Below are 16267 nucleotides of genomic sequence, written 5' to 3'. Positions count from 1 at the left end.
AAAGGATAACTGGGCACTATGCTGATCAGAAAACTATTTTAAAGATATCGGTGCACAATACCCACATACTATTTAAAGGATAACTGGGCACTATGCTGATCAGAAAACTATTTTAAAGATATCGGTGCACAATACCCACATACTATTTAAAGGTTAAAATTAGCATGCTACTTCAAGTTTTTTATGATGGCACCAATAACAGGATCAATATAAGAATTGTGTTTTATTCCACTTACCAACAGCACAGCAAACTATAAAGTTTGTTGCTCTACTAAGTCTGAGCTTGTTGCATTGTTTTTCCTTTGGTGATTTAGAGTTGTGGTAGGTATAATCAGTACTAAGATTCACAATTTTTACTCGAAATAAACACATTGTGAAGTTTTACACTGTGTAAAGAAAAACACAGGGAAACAATATTGAAATTTACAATCTATATGTAAAACAAAATGGCTGCCATTAGAAAGGCAACTAATATTTTAAGTGATAACAGTGCAATCTTCCAGTTCAAAGAAATTTTTCTTCAGTAATATCCAATTTGAAAAATACATAGTTCATCTATGTGCAAACTTGATGTAAGAGAGTAAATTTCATTAAGTTCCTTAGAAATAACATAAATATAATTAACAATAAAACATGAAAACTATATATTATAAACTTTAAATTAATTAAAACAACTCCAGAGTCAACTAGAGGCAAAATCCAAACTGAAACATGTACTATTACAATAATTTTACAGTTCTATAGTGAAAAGCATACTGTATATGTCTTGCACTCAATAAAAGATAAAACATTTATACACAAGTTAAATATTTACCTAAAACATTATCTTCATTTGACAAAATACAAATAACATTTATCACCATGAGAGTTGACAAATCCAAATAAGCCTAAAAGGAAATAATTCCGTTATGTTTCAATTTTAAATAAATGTTTTAACAAGACACTCGGAAGTAAGTAGAATCCCAAGAAATGCTTAGAGCTTGATCAAGAGCCAATTTCTGATTCAGAGACAATTTCATATTCGTTAATATCAATATCGCTGGACTGTGACTGCTCTCTCTGCAGAAGTGGTGCATCTAAATGCAGTGTGGATGAATCACTGTGGTGTGGGTGACTGAAATTCAATTCACTGGAGATTTCTTCTTGAATACTACCTTCTAGTTTACACTCGGCAAGCTGCGTTTTATCAGACTCCAAGGTGGAACCAACTGCCAGCTCCTCAGGCAGGTTTTTACTAGATTCCATGGAGCCAGAAAAAGCAAGTTCTTCATTAAAAAATACATCCTCTTCATTCTCTGATTCTGAGCTTTCTTCTTTAAAATAAGAGGGGTGAAAATGAATCGTGTTTCCATTATTTCCTGCAGAGGTAGTTGTATTGTTTTTCTGAGGTTCAACAGATAAATTTGCTTCTAATTCATCTGCACTTTCTTCTTGAACATCAGGAAAAGAATCCAGGCCATGGTAGAGGGAAGTGTCTTCCTCTAAAGTAAAGTAATTAATTCAAAAATCCTATACAAGAGAACAATGTCCAAAAGTGTCATGTTTATACATACCTCCCAATGATGAAACCTTTATTATTAGTAAAATTTGAAAGGGAAACCCTATTTTCGTGGTGGTACAAAATTCTAAACTCACATTGTAGTGCTATAAATGGGAAGTATAGGTATTGTTTGACTGTACAAGTTGGAAAGTTTATACTTCTGTAGATGTATAATTGAAAATCTCATTAAAATAAAATCAGAAAATGCCATTGAAGACCCGACAGTCTTACGTCTACAAAATATTTTAATGTTGTTTCCATTACGAAAATATAGTTTTTAAATATTAAAAAATTAAAATTATCAACTCAAATATCAACTCCACATGTGATATACTTTTTAAACCTGTTTTATTTGTTAAACAGTAAGATGAACTAGAAAAAGAATACCTAATATAGTATGTTAAATATCAACACTGTTGAATATCAAAATAGCACATACTGTCATTGATAGTAATGGGGATTAATCCTAGCAAACACTGTAGTAGTCATAGCGTTAAGCCTTATAACTGTCAAATATCAAAGCGGTACATACTGTTATTGATAGCTATGGAGATTTGTCCCAGTAAACACTGTAGTTGTCATACTGTTAAGCCTTATCACTGTCGAATATCAAAACAATATGTACTGATGACAAGGTTTAGCATTATGACTACTACAGTGTTTACTAGAACCAATCTCCATAGCTGTCATTAACACTAAAATGCATCCTTATCCACTGTTTCTTACATGGACAGTGCCAATACAAATAACTTGTAAAAGGAATGGTTTCTTTTTATTGTGAACAGTAATTAGAACCACAACGTATTTATTTTTTACACGATGTTGAACATCAACATTTTCCTACCAATACAGTTAGCTTGAGATAAGAAAAGATTCTTAAAACCTCCCTTGGTATAAAACAGATTCCTTCATTTATTGTGTATTATAATTTTATAATGTATCGAGCATTATTCTGTGGAGGTGACTAACTTTTCTTGTGGTTTGTATTTCAAATGTTGTTTATTATATTTTTGTGATCAGGTGTAAGAGTTTTACTCTATAGAACTTTGTTAACATTACTTACAAATGTAACTCAAAATTACTCAGATTATAACTTAAAAGTGATAATTAGCAACAGACTTTACACATTTCATAATTAAGTAGACATCAGTGAACATGTGGAAGTAATTTTTCAACCTCATTTAATATTTTAAAGGTTCTTAATAAGATAATGCATGAGATAGACTTAGATCCATTTGCACAGTTTAATAAACTCAAAAATTTAAACCTGAAGAAGTTAGTACATATGTGACCTGTTAACCCTAAATGAATATCATAACAGCTTACCACACAACAGTATATTTTCATTTTCCTACACAGGAGTTTATCATAATTCAAAAATGTGTAATTCCTTTATTTCTATCTGATATTTATCATCTACCTTTTGAATGTAAGGAATTTATTATTGCTTACTTGTTTGTTTTATTTTAAAAGAAAGCCACAACAGAATATCTGCTGTGTCAACTGCAAAGAATCAAACACTGAATGTTAATGTTGTAAGTCCACAGACTTATCTGTTCCATTGGGGGACTGTATGACTGTAGTGTTATTTCTTTAATGGAAACTAATTTAAGCCATCAGATGATAAACATCAGAAATAAATGCCACTTCCTTATCTTTCAAAAACAAAAAATAATTTACGCTAGGATCTGAACATTTAAATAAAACTGATAATGACGAAATAACCAAAGTGTTAGTTAACTCTTTCTATAACGTACCTTCTGAAATCAATGACCCTGAAAGTGAATCACAAGGCAAGGGTGACGTATTCACCCTTGTCTGATATCCACGCATTTTTATAGCATCAGTTGGATTTATATCCTCTTCAGCCCTTTCTTCTGTGAAGCTTAGTTCTTTGGTAATACTATCCTCTGATGTGTGTGGAAGAGATTCTTCCATGTCAGTATCTACTGTTTCACCTATCTCACCTACAAACAGAAGAATTACATTTAATTCACTGGACTTTATTTTACTTATAGCCATATTATCACGTTTTCCTTTTTAACAAAATATTTAACTCTGTTCCTACTCGCATTAAAACAGCAGAATTTATATATATTGTCCATAGTAGTGTCTCCTCATTAAAGATGATATGGGTAAATGGCCTTAATTTATTCATTAAGTTTAACAGCCTTCATTGTTCCATGTGATGAGATAAAATGAAGGTTTTATTAATAGCTGTTGGTTTTTAATATCATGGAATTCAATCTTTGGTTCCTTCAATAGGGAAACTCACTATTTTTAATACACTCGTGTTGTAGACAATATTCCAGAGCTTTTGTATATTCTAAATTTTGTTTTCAGTACTTGAATTTTATGAAAGAATACATCCTGTTTTTATCTTATTGTCAATTTAGGCCTATTATTGGGCACTAGTAATAAAGACAGGGTGAATGTTCAGAAAATTAACATAAGTATATACAGTATTTGAAATTTTTGGGGGTAGGTATCCAATGATAACTTATGCATAATAAATATATGTTTGATTTGATTTTACTATCAAGCTATAATTACATGTATGATTTAATATTTAGAGAAACATGATCCAACAGATACTGAAATGTCAAAATTTCTTCTACTGCTTCTTGAAATTTAAAGTTTTAGATTAAAAATTAGGATTTATCAAAACAGATTTACATTGATGATACTGAGTGACCTGGTGGAGAAGACACTTCGATAAATAACTGTTGTAAATAAAGTTAACTAAAGTAAGACCCTTAGCAATTTTCTATACATCCTCACTTAAAGGCATTTATGTCTTTTTTATTATAAAAATAGCTCACTAGCATGTAAGAATTAATGTTTTAGATAAAAACAATAGAAATGCTGATTAAGCAAGATGTCAAGTCAGTGATAAATATAAATTATTACTAAACATTTTCACCACTGCTACTGAATAACATGTTCTGAAAATAACTAACTCATATTGAGGTTTTAGCTTTCATTCTAAAAAAGTTCCTTTAAAGTGTCAAAGAAAGCTTTTTTAAATCAATGTAATTTCAATCATCCATAGAATTTATTACTTGTCACTTCGTATCTTCTACTTTTTGTGACACGTGGGTTAAAAAAGAAATGTAACTGACCCCCAAAGTTATGCCAGCTCTAGATTAGAACTGCTGACAGCTATCACCTACAGGGCTAATTTTAACAAAATAATATGCTGTCTGTCACAGTTATAATTATCCCATAACTGAAAGCGCAAAACATATTTAGTGCCATATCTCAGTTCAAACCTTGGACATTGTAATCCACTAAGCCATGTCCAGCTATAGGTAATCAACCAATCACAATTAATTTCCATGTCTTTTTAAAGAAAACGTTATTCACATGATTTAAGTTATGAACCTATCATTAAATAAATCTCTATCAAATGTACTAGCTCAATTAGCACTGTTGGTGGATTAAGATGTTTCTCAAAATCAATCTAAATGAGAAGATTTAAGACAGCTAACAACAAACCAGGCAACCAAACTGCTCTTCTACAATTAAAAATTGGTAATGAAAGCCCATCTCCACTTGTCTCAACACATCCAGACTTCCATCAATATCTGTCCTTCAAATACATACCTGAAAACATTTTTCTGCTGTAAGTGCTTTGGTTGATAAAACACTTCAAGTGATAACCAATGAGATAAGTGCACATGTGAATGTAATATCTTTTATCAGAATAGGTTAGACCTTGCATGGTTACTGGTTTGTTTTTTCATCACTCTTATATAGGCTGATCCAAAACTGTACCTTATTTTGCAATCAGAAATGCAAAAAAAATGCGACATTCATTTCTATGAAATTTACCCTCTTTGATATTTCAACGTATTTATTCTACTTTCTTGATGATAAATATAGAAAAAAAACACTGATTTTATATCACATGCACCTTCTGACTTTTGGCATCATCTTGATCTAAAGCCAAGGCTAGCATCTTAGGGTTAGTAAAAAATTCACAACAAAAGAGAGAAGAACAACAACAAAAAACGGTTTATACTGGCCTTTGAATCATTTTCTCTTTTGATTATACATTCATTTGATTAAATTAGAGAAAACAATTTCATTTCCGTCTGCACTCATGTCACTGTTGTGCACCTGTTTCATGTCTGTTGAAACTTTTAAAAGAATTGGTAGCCCAGAATAACCACATGCAAACTGATAGAAGTCTTAAGTTCGAACTAGATAGCCGTCAATAAGAGACACTTGACACTTGTTCTGGATGTTTAACATACATTCACACACACATGTAGAGATTTGTGTACCTTAAATTCTAATGAGAAATACCACAATATGTTGTTAATAGGCTTGTTGGTGAAACTTTAAAATGTATAGCATCAATTTCATTGCTATTTTGCTCTCCTGTTTTTTTTTCTTCATTTAATATATTTATAAACAAAGCATAACTGCAAAATCTCAGTTATTATAATTACCTGAATGTTGGATCTCTCGAACTTTACTGGTTACTATGGTAACGAATTCCTTCACTTTTCCATGCCAAGACAAGGGAATTACATACAATATAACACCAGGTGCAAGACAGATGGTCATCACTTGTATATATAAAAAAAACAATAATAAAATCTCATGTACTTGTACTGACATCCAATGTAAAATTGATACTTTAAAAATTTGAAACACATATACATAAATTGTTTATATACATCATAAATTCTTTACATAATTTTTTCTGTGAATTTTCAAACCATCATATTTTATTTATTCATATGCATGTTATTTTTTCTAAATACAAGCAAACAATAAAAGTTGTCAACAACATAAAAGTTCAAACAATAAGATCAGCCTTACGAATCTTGTAAATTTTTTTAATTTTTTGAGATTTATTCAGAAATATTATAAAATTTGGTGGAAAATTATCAGACAGAAGATTTAATGTAGGGAATATTTTCATGTTATATCTTCTCAGAGAGTAACTTTTTTTTTAAATATATGAACATTATTAATAATTTCAATTTTCTCATTTCTTTAACTTCTACCAGGTTTATTCCCTGTACAAAACTTTTAATAACATTCATGTGTTTTCCACAACACATCTTCAATGCCACTAAAACAAGTTCTTTATAATTTCAAGGTAGATAACATTTGTTTTGTAATACCATACCAATTCATTTTTTTAGTAACATTCAAAAATTGCTTGTGTGAGATTTTTAGGCCTAATGCTCTCAGTCACATAACTTATTAACCTTAACATAGGTGCAAGCAGTACACACTTCCCCAACATTCTATGCCTTGATTTTAGTGGGACAATAGTGAAGAAAATCTCTTCTACACAGTCGATTCAAATTTTTGTTTTCAAGTTAATCATGTTGCTTAACATGAATAAACAGCTGAAAAAGTAAAACACTGATTGTCAGACATGCCTCAAGACGTGCAGTAGCTGCTTGATTAACTGTGAGCATGAATTGAATTGTTTAGTTTCATGCAGAAATAATCGACTAATCAAAATTACTGTGTGTAATTATTACCATGTTTCAGTGATTCCCTGAAACCAAAATATTGTCATTATGGGAATAATTATCATTCAAAGTTACTCAACTTAATTGATTAAAGCTAGACAACTAATTGAAATTTGTTTTTCATTATCACTATTTTATACTGTTCCAATTATCCAAGTCTCATATGAAATTAACTGATTAGTTGAATGTAATCAATTACTAAGCCTAACAATTAATCAATTATCAAATTCCATTTATTGTCCAGCTCTATTAATTACACGAGTCTTTCGTGATTTACAGAACATATGACCATAAGATGATTTGGATGCATTACATGTGTAAACAAGGCAGTTACATTTACGTGAAAATTTAGAGAAAGGATGTCTGTATATGCTGTAGGCCCTACTCTATAATACAGTGAAAGGTATAACGTAAATTTTTTATCATTTGTTATTTATGCGACATTTCAAAAAAATTAATAACAACGGCCAAGATAATCACAGTAAAACAATTAACAAATGTATGAAGTAACAGTGAAGAATACTGATTTATATTAATTACAATTATAATCATATTATGTGTCAACCAATAAACAATGATTATATTATTGTAATTAATAGTCTTCACCATCAACATCTGTGTATTGGTAGAGGGCATCATGAGACTATATTTAAATGAACATTATAAATTTTAAACACACCTCTGAAGAAATTTTATTTCTCTCACAACTTTAATTTCCTTTCTATGTACTATATTTCACACCCATATTGTATTTGTCACAGCACTTATCTTCCATCATAATGTTATTACTTTTATGTTTCAAACACTAGTCTCATCAGAGGTGTACTATATCCTGTTCTCAGTGATGGTTAGAAATTTTATTTTTACACTAAAATATACAGATAACAGACACAAGATTTTCAAAGTATCATATAAACTAAAACAACAATGTATATTACAGCCTGTTGCTACATCTTTATATGGTATTTACTAATTCACTTACATACTGCATATGAAATGACAATTCCAGGAAAGATGTGACCAATCAGGGCTAGAAAACCCAATAAGCTACAGGTCAGGATACAGAACTATCACAGAAAACAGAAATTCACAACTTATTAACAACTTTACACCTCTCAAGTACTATAGGAAACAAAATATCTGAAAACAAATGAAATCTCTTACATGTAATTCTATCTCTTCCCACACAGGTTTTACTCTTTTTGTATTATCTGAAACCACAAATAATGTTTTATGTTACCCTAGTAGTGCTCTGTCATATGTGAATTTGGTAAAACACAGAATGGTCATAAAGTGAATCACATAAGGCTTATAAATAACAACTTATCAAACAATATAAAGCACATTATGTTCAATAAACAAAGTATCTATAGGCAGTGGCAAAGACCTATTTACACAGTTTGTAGTGTAACTTGCAATTTCTTTTATTTTAAACTTATTGAAGATTTCAGCAGTTATCTGAAATGTAAACAAACTGTTACTGAAGAGAAAGTTTTTTATTAATGCTTGTCACATAGCCTGATGTCTTTTTTTTATTGACATAATCAACATTCATTAACAATTAAAGCTAATTATAGACAAGTCAGAAACAAGTAGATACAGCATGAATGTGTACCATGGTGGAGATCTCAAACAAAGAACGAGGATTATTCTTTAACTCAACATACATGGGCTCGGCTGGAGGGACTGAGACAACACTTAAAAAAGAATATTGGGTATTAATTTGTAATTACTTTATGTATCTCCAAAAAATGTGGCAAATTTTAGCAAAACTTATAAGCCTGTTATACGCCAAAAATCATATGTTAATAAAGTATTTGTACTCAAGATATGTCTGTGAATTACTTACGTCTTTCTGACCCAAACGTTTAGAAGTCAAAATGTAGGACAATGTTCGTGTGGAAAATAAAATTACTTTTATTCCATCGCACAATTTGTATATTATATTTACAAAACCTGTAGAACCTCTGAAATAGATATCCACAATTCTTTCAGTATCCCTGTACACTGTATCTGATATTCACTCTCTTCTACCACGAGTTGTTGCTAAATCAACAATATTGGTAAAAACGAACAGCTGATAACTCTGATATTAAATATATAATACCACTATAAATGTCACTACGTGAAAAATTCTGGAATGCACATCTGGATCCCACCCATGCATGTAAGGTTAAATACCAAAATCCAGTGAAATATTGGGGAAAAAACCTGTAATATTTAAAGTGTTATGCACCATATATACTACTTCGGAGAGAGCCTGTGAAACACTAACATTTACAGTGTTATATATTATGCTTCGTAAACATTTTTTGTTTCTCATTATTAAGTTCAACCAATAAGCTCTAATACCAAAAAAATCTTATTGGGCAATAACTTGTTGAGAAAGAAATAAAAGATAAATATGCATGCTACTTCTCTAAACACATTTCTCACATAAAGTCACAATAAACAAATTGAGGAAAATGTGGAAAAAACAAACCTGTTTTTGTAACAAGAAACAGGTTGACATCACTACAGTATCTATCTCTCTTCCTCTAGAAACATGCAAATGAGTAAAATAAAGGATTTTTTAAAATAAATAATTTATAGAAACTTAACGTTTCATAGTGTGAAATTTAAAATACCTCTATCCTGAAAAGCCCCCATTGGCATAGTGGTATGTCTGCAGACTTACACTGCTAGAAACTGGATTTAAATACCTGTATGGGGCAGAGCACAGATAGACCTTTGTGTAGCTTTATGTTTAATAAACAAACAAAAACAACTATCTTGAAATAATGAGAAAATGAACCATTACTGATAGCTCAGTAAAATTCACAAGTTTCCTTAAATGATTGTATATTGAAACAAGGGAATAATTTTCTCTCTCACCCAAGTTCTTATATGTCAAAATCTAAAGTAATTTCACACAAACATTACACATGGTAAGTAACATGTAATGCATAACAAGTCTAATATTAATAATAATATTTAAGTATAAGTAATAAAAACTAATTTCTAATTAAGTCATATTCCAATAAGCAAGTCTTCTTTATGACTTCTGTCTCAAATAATTTTTCACACTTCTCTAAAAAACCTCTGGACATATTTTAGTTAAGCATTTCTTAACATGTATGTGTAACTGTATAAATATTTCTCCTCTCTATTTGTTACATTAAAAACAAGTCAGTAAATAGATATATTACAAAAACTTCCCAACGTGACATGTCCAAATACACCCAAAATTTGTAATGGCAACACAGTTATCATGGTAACTAATTCTTCAGTACATTCATAATGGTGTGGTCAAACACCAGTCCAAAAACAGTAACACTGAATTTTACATCAAAATAGAATATGCCAGCAGAAAAAAAGAAACTCCAGAATATTATATTACACTGTCTAACAAATATAAAACTTGAAGAGACATTTGAAATGGAAGAGAAGACTTTCTGGTATCTTATAACTATTACAAAAACTTACCAACTTTATAAGCTTGATGACCAGTAAAGATAGAGAGGAAAAGAAACTGGTTTGGTTCGTTTGGAATTTTGCGCAAAGCTACACGGGGGCTATCTGCACTAACTGTTCCTAATTTTGCAGTGCAAGACCAGAAGGAAGGCAACTAGTCATCACCACCCACAGTCAACTCTTGGGCTACTCTTTTACTAACGAATAGTAGGATTGATCATCACTTTATGATGCCCTCGCAGCTGAAAGGGCAAGCATGTTTGGTGTTACAGGGATTCTAATTCACGACCATCAGATTACGAATCAAGTGCCTTATCCACCTGGCCATGAAAGCCTAAAAGAAACTGATGGTCAGTGAATACTAACCTATCCACAGATTTAACAAACGCAATTACTTTCTAAAATGAGTTGAAAAGTGCAGTCCTCAAATACTTTCACCAAGTGCTGTAACATTAAATATCACAGATACATGAGAGGTACCTGAATAAAATCTTAATACAGTACCATTAACAATTACAGAAAAACATACTTCTTTCAAATTATTCAAAACATACAGTTGAATTCGTTGTAGTTTGTCCCGTTTTTATTTTCAAGATGTTAATAAACTAACAAAACTTCTGTAACTTTACAAACAAATAATAATTTATCTTGACCTGCTTCACAAATAAGCTTGTAAACAGAGTTCATATGTCTCAAGTAACCAGAAGAGAAATTAATCTGTGAAAAGATAAACATAAGTAAACATAGCAATTTATTTTCCAGATTTTGTCACTATGCAGTAGATAAGAAAAGGTTAAAGTATCTCACAATGATAATGTTTTTGGGTTGTGATCTTTACTAATGTGATCTAGTTAGGCTTACCACTCCCGGATAATCCTGTCTTAGCTGCCAATACCAGTGAAGCCATATTTCACATGATGACCACCATTCAGTAAGATATCGAGAGAGTTCAGGAACACTATATACTTGTGGGTGGACAGGCGTCCATCTAGAAATTGTACGAGAGGGAAGGTTAATTGTGGTTTTGTCATTAGGAAGACTGTTAATGTGAAATAACAAAATTTAAAAAAGTCACTGGTTTTTAACCCTATAATTACTATTTATAATTACTACTTCCTTACCCTTCTTTCAGTAATACTTCCATCTATTACTTGCTCTAAAATATTTTCTTCTCTAAATGTTCTCCATCTGATGTTTTATTATTATTTTTTTCTTTAGCAGTCTATCCATTATCCTTCCTTCTAACCATAAACGATTCTACTCGTGTCATCTTTACCCTGTCCTGTTTATTCTACATTCTTTAAAAGAATAACAAAAAAAGAAAAACGAAATTATTTTCTCTCTCTTGTTTTTCTTTAAATATTTTCAAGGGAAGAATGGGTGTCTTCAGTTTATACTGTTTTGCCTTGCAGGAAGTAGTTTCTTGAAAGAGTATAATTCAGACCTGGTCCTGAACCAAACATTTACATGAGCCATTAATTAATAACGCTATTAACATCGACACGAAATATGTAGCACGCAAAACTAATAAATCTTACTCTTTCCAGTATTTTACTGCATGGCTAAAGTTTGCAACATTTTAAGAAACTGCTAATGCTTGATGAAACTATTGGTGGCAGACTAGTAAGTGTTTCTGTTGTTTGTTTTTTATCCCTGCTGTACTAACATTTGGTCTATCTGTATTCCTGCCTCTCCACATAACTTTACCTCTGTTGAAATCTACCCTTTCAACCAAAGCTGCACAGCTGGCTACCTGCCAGATATGCATCATATGATCAAATGCTGAATGGATTAATGCCAGGCTATTTCAGCTGGGGAAGAGAAATACCAGAGGTTACTCAATCTCTGATGAGGAAGTACAAATATAAACAGAAAGTAAGTTTGCAAAAAGTAAACAGATGAGAATGGTACAGGATTTTCTTTCTGCCAGGGAGGGAAATTAATTTTCAGATGTCATGCATAAGTGTAGCTTCAATAAGTCTTAATACAAAATAACAAAAACCCTGCAAAAGTCTGCCTTTTGAAAGCACTTGGGTTACAGGGTTTTCGTCATCTTATATTAAGACTTACATATAAATGGTATTGTTTCAGAGTAATTTGAAACATTAGATTTTATATATATACATAATTGAAAAGGTTGGCAAATGAGAATTTATAATTCCTAAATGGACTTTTTTGTTATTTTGGTCCTCACAGACATTCCTGTACCTAAAGGTGAGCACTGTTTTTTATACTTTACACACACCTGGGAGAAGAGAGGAACAATTATTCAAACACCTGGGAGAGGAGAGGAACAGTTATTCACACACCTGGGAGAAGAGAGAAACAGTTATTCACGCACCTGGGAGAGGGGAGGAACAGTTATTCACGCACCTGGGAGAGGGGAGGAACAGTTATTCACGCCTGGGAGAGGGGAGGAACAGTTATTCACACGCCTGGGAGAGGGGAGGAACAGTTATTCACACGCCTGGGAGAGGGGAGGAACAGTTATTCACACGCCTGGGAGAGGGGAGGAACAGTTATTCACACGCCTGGGAGAGGGGAGGAACAGTTATTCACACGCCTGGGAGAGGGGAGGAACAATTATTCACACACCTGGGAGAGGGGAGGAACAATTATTCACGCACCTGGGAGAGGGGAGGAACAGTTATTCACAGCACCTGGGAGAGGGGAGGAACAGTTATTCACACACCTGGGAGAGGGAGGAACAGATATTCACACCTGGGAGAGGGAGGAACAGTTATTCACACACCTGGGAGAGGGAGGAACAGTTATTCACACGCCTGGGAGAGGGAGGAACAGTTATTCACACGCCTGGGAGAGGGAGGAACAGTTATTCACACGCCTGGGAGAGGGAGGAACAATTATTCAAACACCTGGGAGAGGGGAGGAACAATTATTCACACACCTGGGAGAGGGGAGGAACAGTTATTCACGCACCTGGGAGAAGGGAGGAACAGATATTCACACACCTGGGAGAGGGGAGGAACAGTTATTCACACGCCTGGGAGAGGGGAGGAACAGTTATTCACACGCCTGGGAGAGGGGAGGAACAATTATTCACACGCCTGGGAGAGGGGAGGAACAATTATTCACACGCCTGGGAGAGGGGAGGAACAATTATTCACACACCTGGGAGAGGGGAGGAACAATTATTCACACACCTGGGAGAGGGGAGGAACAGTTATTCACACGCCTGGGAGAGGGGAGGAACAGTTATTCACACGCCTGGGAGAGGGGAGGAACAGCTATTCACACGCCTGGGAGAGGGGAGGAACAGCTATTCACACGCCTGGGAGGAGAGGAGGAACATTCACTTATTCACACGCCTGGGAGAGGGAGGAACAGTTATTCACACGCCTGGGAGGCCTGGGGGAGGAACAGTTATTCACACGCCTGGGAGAGGGAGGAACAATTATTCACACGCCTGGGAGAGGGGAGGAACAATTATTCACACGCCTGGGAGAGGGAGGAACAATTATTCACACACCTGGGAGAGGGGAGGAACAATTATTCACACACCTGGGAGAGGGGAGGAACAGTTATTCACACACCTGGGAGAGGGGAGGAACAGTTATTCACACACCTGGGAGAGGGGAGGAACAGTTATATCCCCAGTTCCTGTACCCCTGATTGCTGATACTACTTCAAACACAAAACATCTTTATTTAAACAATCCTGTAGATCTGATAAAGAGATCAGAGGAATCGTGTTTTATGTTGACAAATCAAATCACTTGCATAACATCTTGATAACAACAGTCTTCAGGGATTCTAAATGATCAAAATACAAAAACAGGATTGCTCTGGACTGAAGGTTCAAACAAATAAACAGCCAATAGCAGAGATTAAATATTCCTTCTTTCTAATCAACTTACTCTCTCTCTAAATACCTTATTTCTTTTTTCTAAAATAAACCAATGATTTTAATTAATGTTTGATCTTGTCTTTATCTCCAATACATCCTATTATTCTATATTTTTAGAATCAAATACTACCTAATGAGAATGTCTTAACAGAACCAAACACTGAGATCAAACATGTTATATTACAATTGTTTTAGAAACTCACCATACTATTACAGCCCAAGTCATTTTTGTCTAGACATGCTCTATCTCATGACCACGTATCATGACAACAGTCCTACAGTGTAATTTCTACTGAAAAGAAACTCTATCATAAAGTTGTCATTTCTAAAGCACACTCCTCTCTGCATGCTCTCCATAAGGCATCTAGTGTAAGAGGACGACAGTTTATTAGTGCCTGTTTTAACAGAGTAATTGGACAAGTAACTTGACTGGTATGTCTTTGTATGGAATAACATGAAAACCTATTTCATCCTCCAGCTGCTTAAGGTTTATGATGACTGAACCAATATGTTTTTTTTTACCTTTGTGATTTTGAATTCTCACCTGTTACAAAACACTAAACTTTGCTTATAACATGCTGATGGAGTAGAACTTGTTGCAATTCCCCAAATTGATTCATATTATTTTGTTTTTTAATGCCATTAAGTAAAAGAGATATCCTTGTTTTGTAATTTCTAAATCCCTGATCTGATCACATCTTTATGACCAGAGTATATGAATATTTTGCATTATAAACAGCTGTTATCTACTTTCCCAGAAATTATAAATACTGGTGGAATCACATTACTAATGAAACATAAAACAAAGTTCTGATATATCCTGTTCCATGTGGATTTTATATCAGCTGTGACTGTCACATGGCTTGTTGATTTGCTTATTCCAAGTCAACCATCTGTCGATTTAGAAATAAAATAAGATATAAATGTTATTAATACAGGACATATGCCACTGATGCCAATAAAGTTATACAAATTACATCCATACTTACATTTACATTTAGTACAACTAGGCTGACATATTATGAATAATACAACATTTTTTAAAATTATTTTATTAAAATGGTTAATTACTTACTCCTCCATATCTTTGTCTTCACTAGATGTCACTAAAAAGAAAACTTAACAGTCATTATTTTTGAATTTTTAAAGACATCATAAATGGTATAAAGTGATAAAATATATAATAAAAACTTTACACATACAGTAACATACAGTAAGAAAGTTTTTAAATGTGAATTTATCTAATGTGGAATGCAAAAAAAAACAGATTACTTAGCATTTGAAAAATATTTCAATGAAAAAGATTTACATGGTAAAACGTAGATGGGGCCTGGTTGTGCCATAAAACTGTATAAGCCTTGATTCTGAGCTTTATAACTGTTTATTTTATCTATAAAACCCTACATTCAACTATTTTGTATACTTCTATACGTAACAGCATCAACGTCAACATGAAACTCACAACATTCCAAGTTATTAAGAATGAACAAATTTTGTGCTTTACTATAAATTATAAATTTTGCTCATTGCATTTTGGGTGTTTATTCAAAAAAAGTAACAAAAAAGTCATTTTACAAAAGAAGAAATCAGTTTATTTTTCAATAAAAGATCCAGTTTTTATTTACGTTCAATAAAAACAGTAGAGAGCTAAAAGGGTTTTCAAAAACTGGTTCAGGATTAATTGAGATGCAACATCAGAAATAAATTATGTCGAATACTCAAATGGTTTAAGATCTTTACATAATGTTAAACTCCTGCTGTTGGTTTTGCAATGTTCATATTCTTACACCAGTCTAAACACAGGAACATTAACTCATACACTTGCTTGATTATCAAATGTTAAGTATTAAATATTATTCAATACAAATGAGTTAACAAACAATTGCACAATGACTGATCATAAGTT

General features: G+C 32.7%; 1 protein-coding gene across 2 annotated transcripts in view; it reads right to left on the bottom strand.

The window, feature by feature from the left end:
• Positions 1–497: 497 nt before the first annotated feature.
• The window catches only part of LOC143235356 (uncharacterized), a 44760-nt gene continuing 28990 nt past the window's right edge, over positions 498–16267 (bottom strand). For both annotated transcript variants that reach the window (XM_076473438.1, XM_076473439.1), the window contains 6 exons: positions 15437–15467; positions 11356–11482; positions 8024–8108; positions 5998–6117; positions 3298–3507; positions 498–1481 (listed from right to left, as the gene is read on the bottom strand). In XM_076473438.1, the coding sequence (XP_076329553.1) occupies positions 985–1481; positions 3298–3507; positions 5998–6117; positions 8024–8108; positions 11356–11482; positions 15437–15467 (1070 nt within the window). In that variant the 3' untranslated portion in view covers positions 498–984. The remainder of the gene's footprint in view (positions 1482–3297; positions 3508–5997; positions 6118–8023; positions 8109–11355; positions 11483–15436; positions 15468–16267) is intronic.

This window comes from Tachypleus tridentatus, chromosome 12, assembly GCF_004210375.1.
Source record: "Tachypleus tridentatus isolate NWPU-2018 chromosome 12, ASM421037v1, whole genome shotgun sequence".
In the NCBI taxonomy this organism is placed as follows: Eukaryota; Metazoa; Arthropoda; class Merostomata; order Xiphosura; family Limulidae; genus Tachypleus; species Tachypleus tridentatus.
Note: the sequence above shows the minus strand (reverse complement) of the source record. Positions and strands in the feature narration are given on the sequence as shown.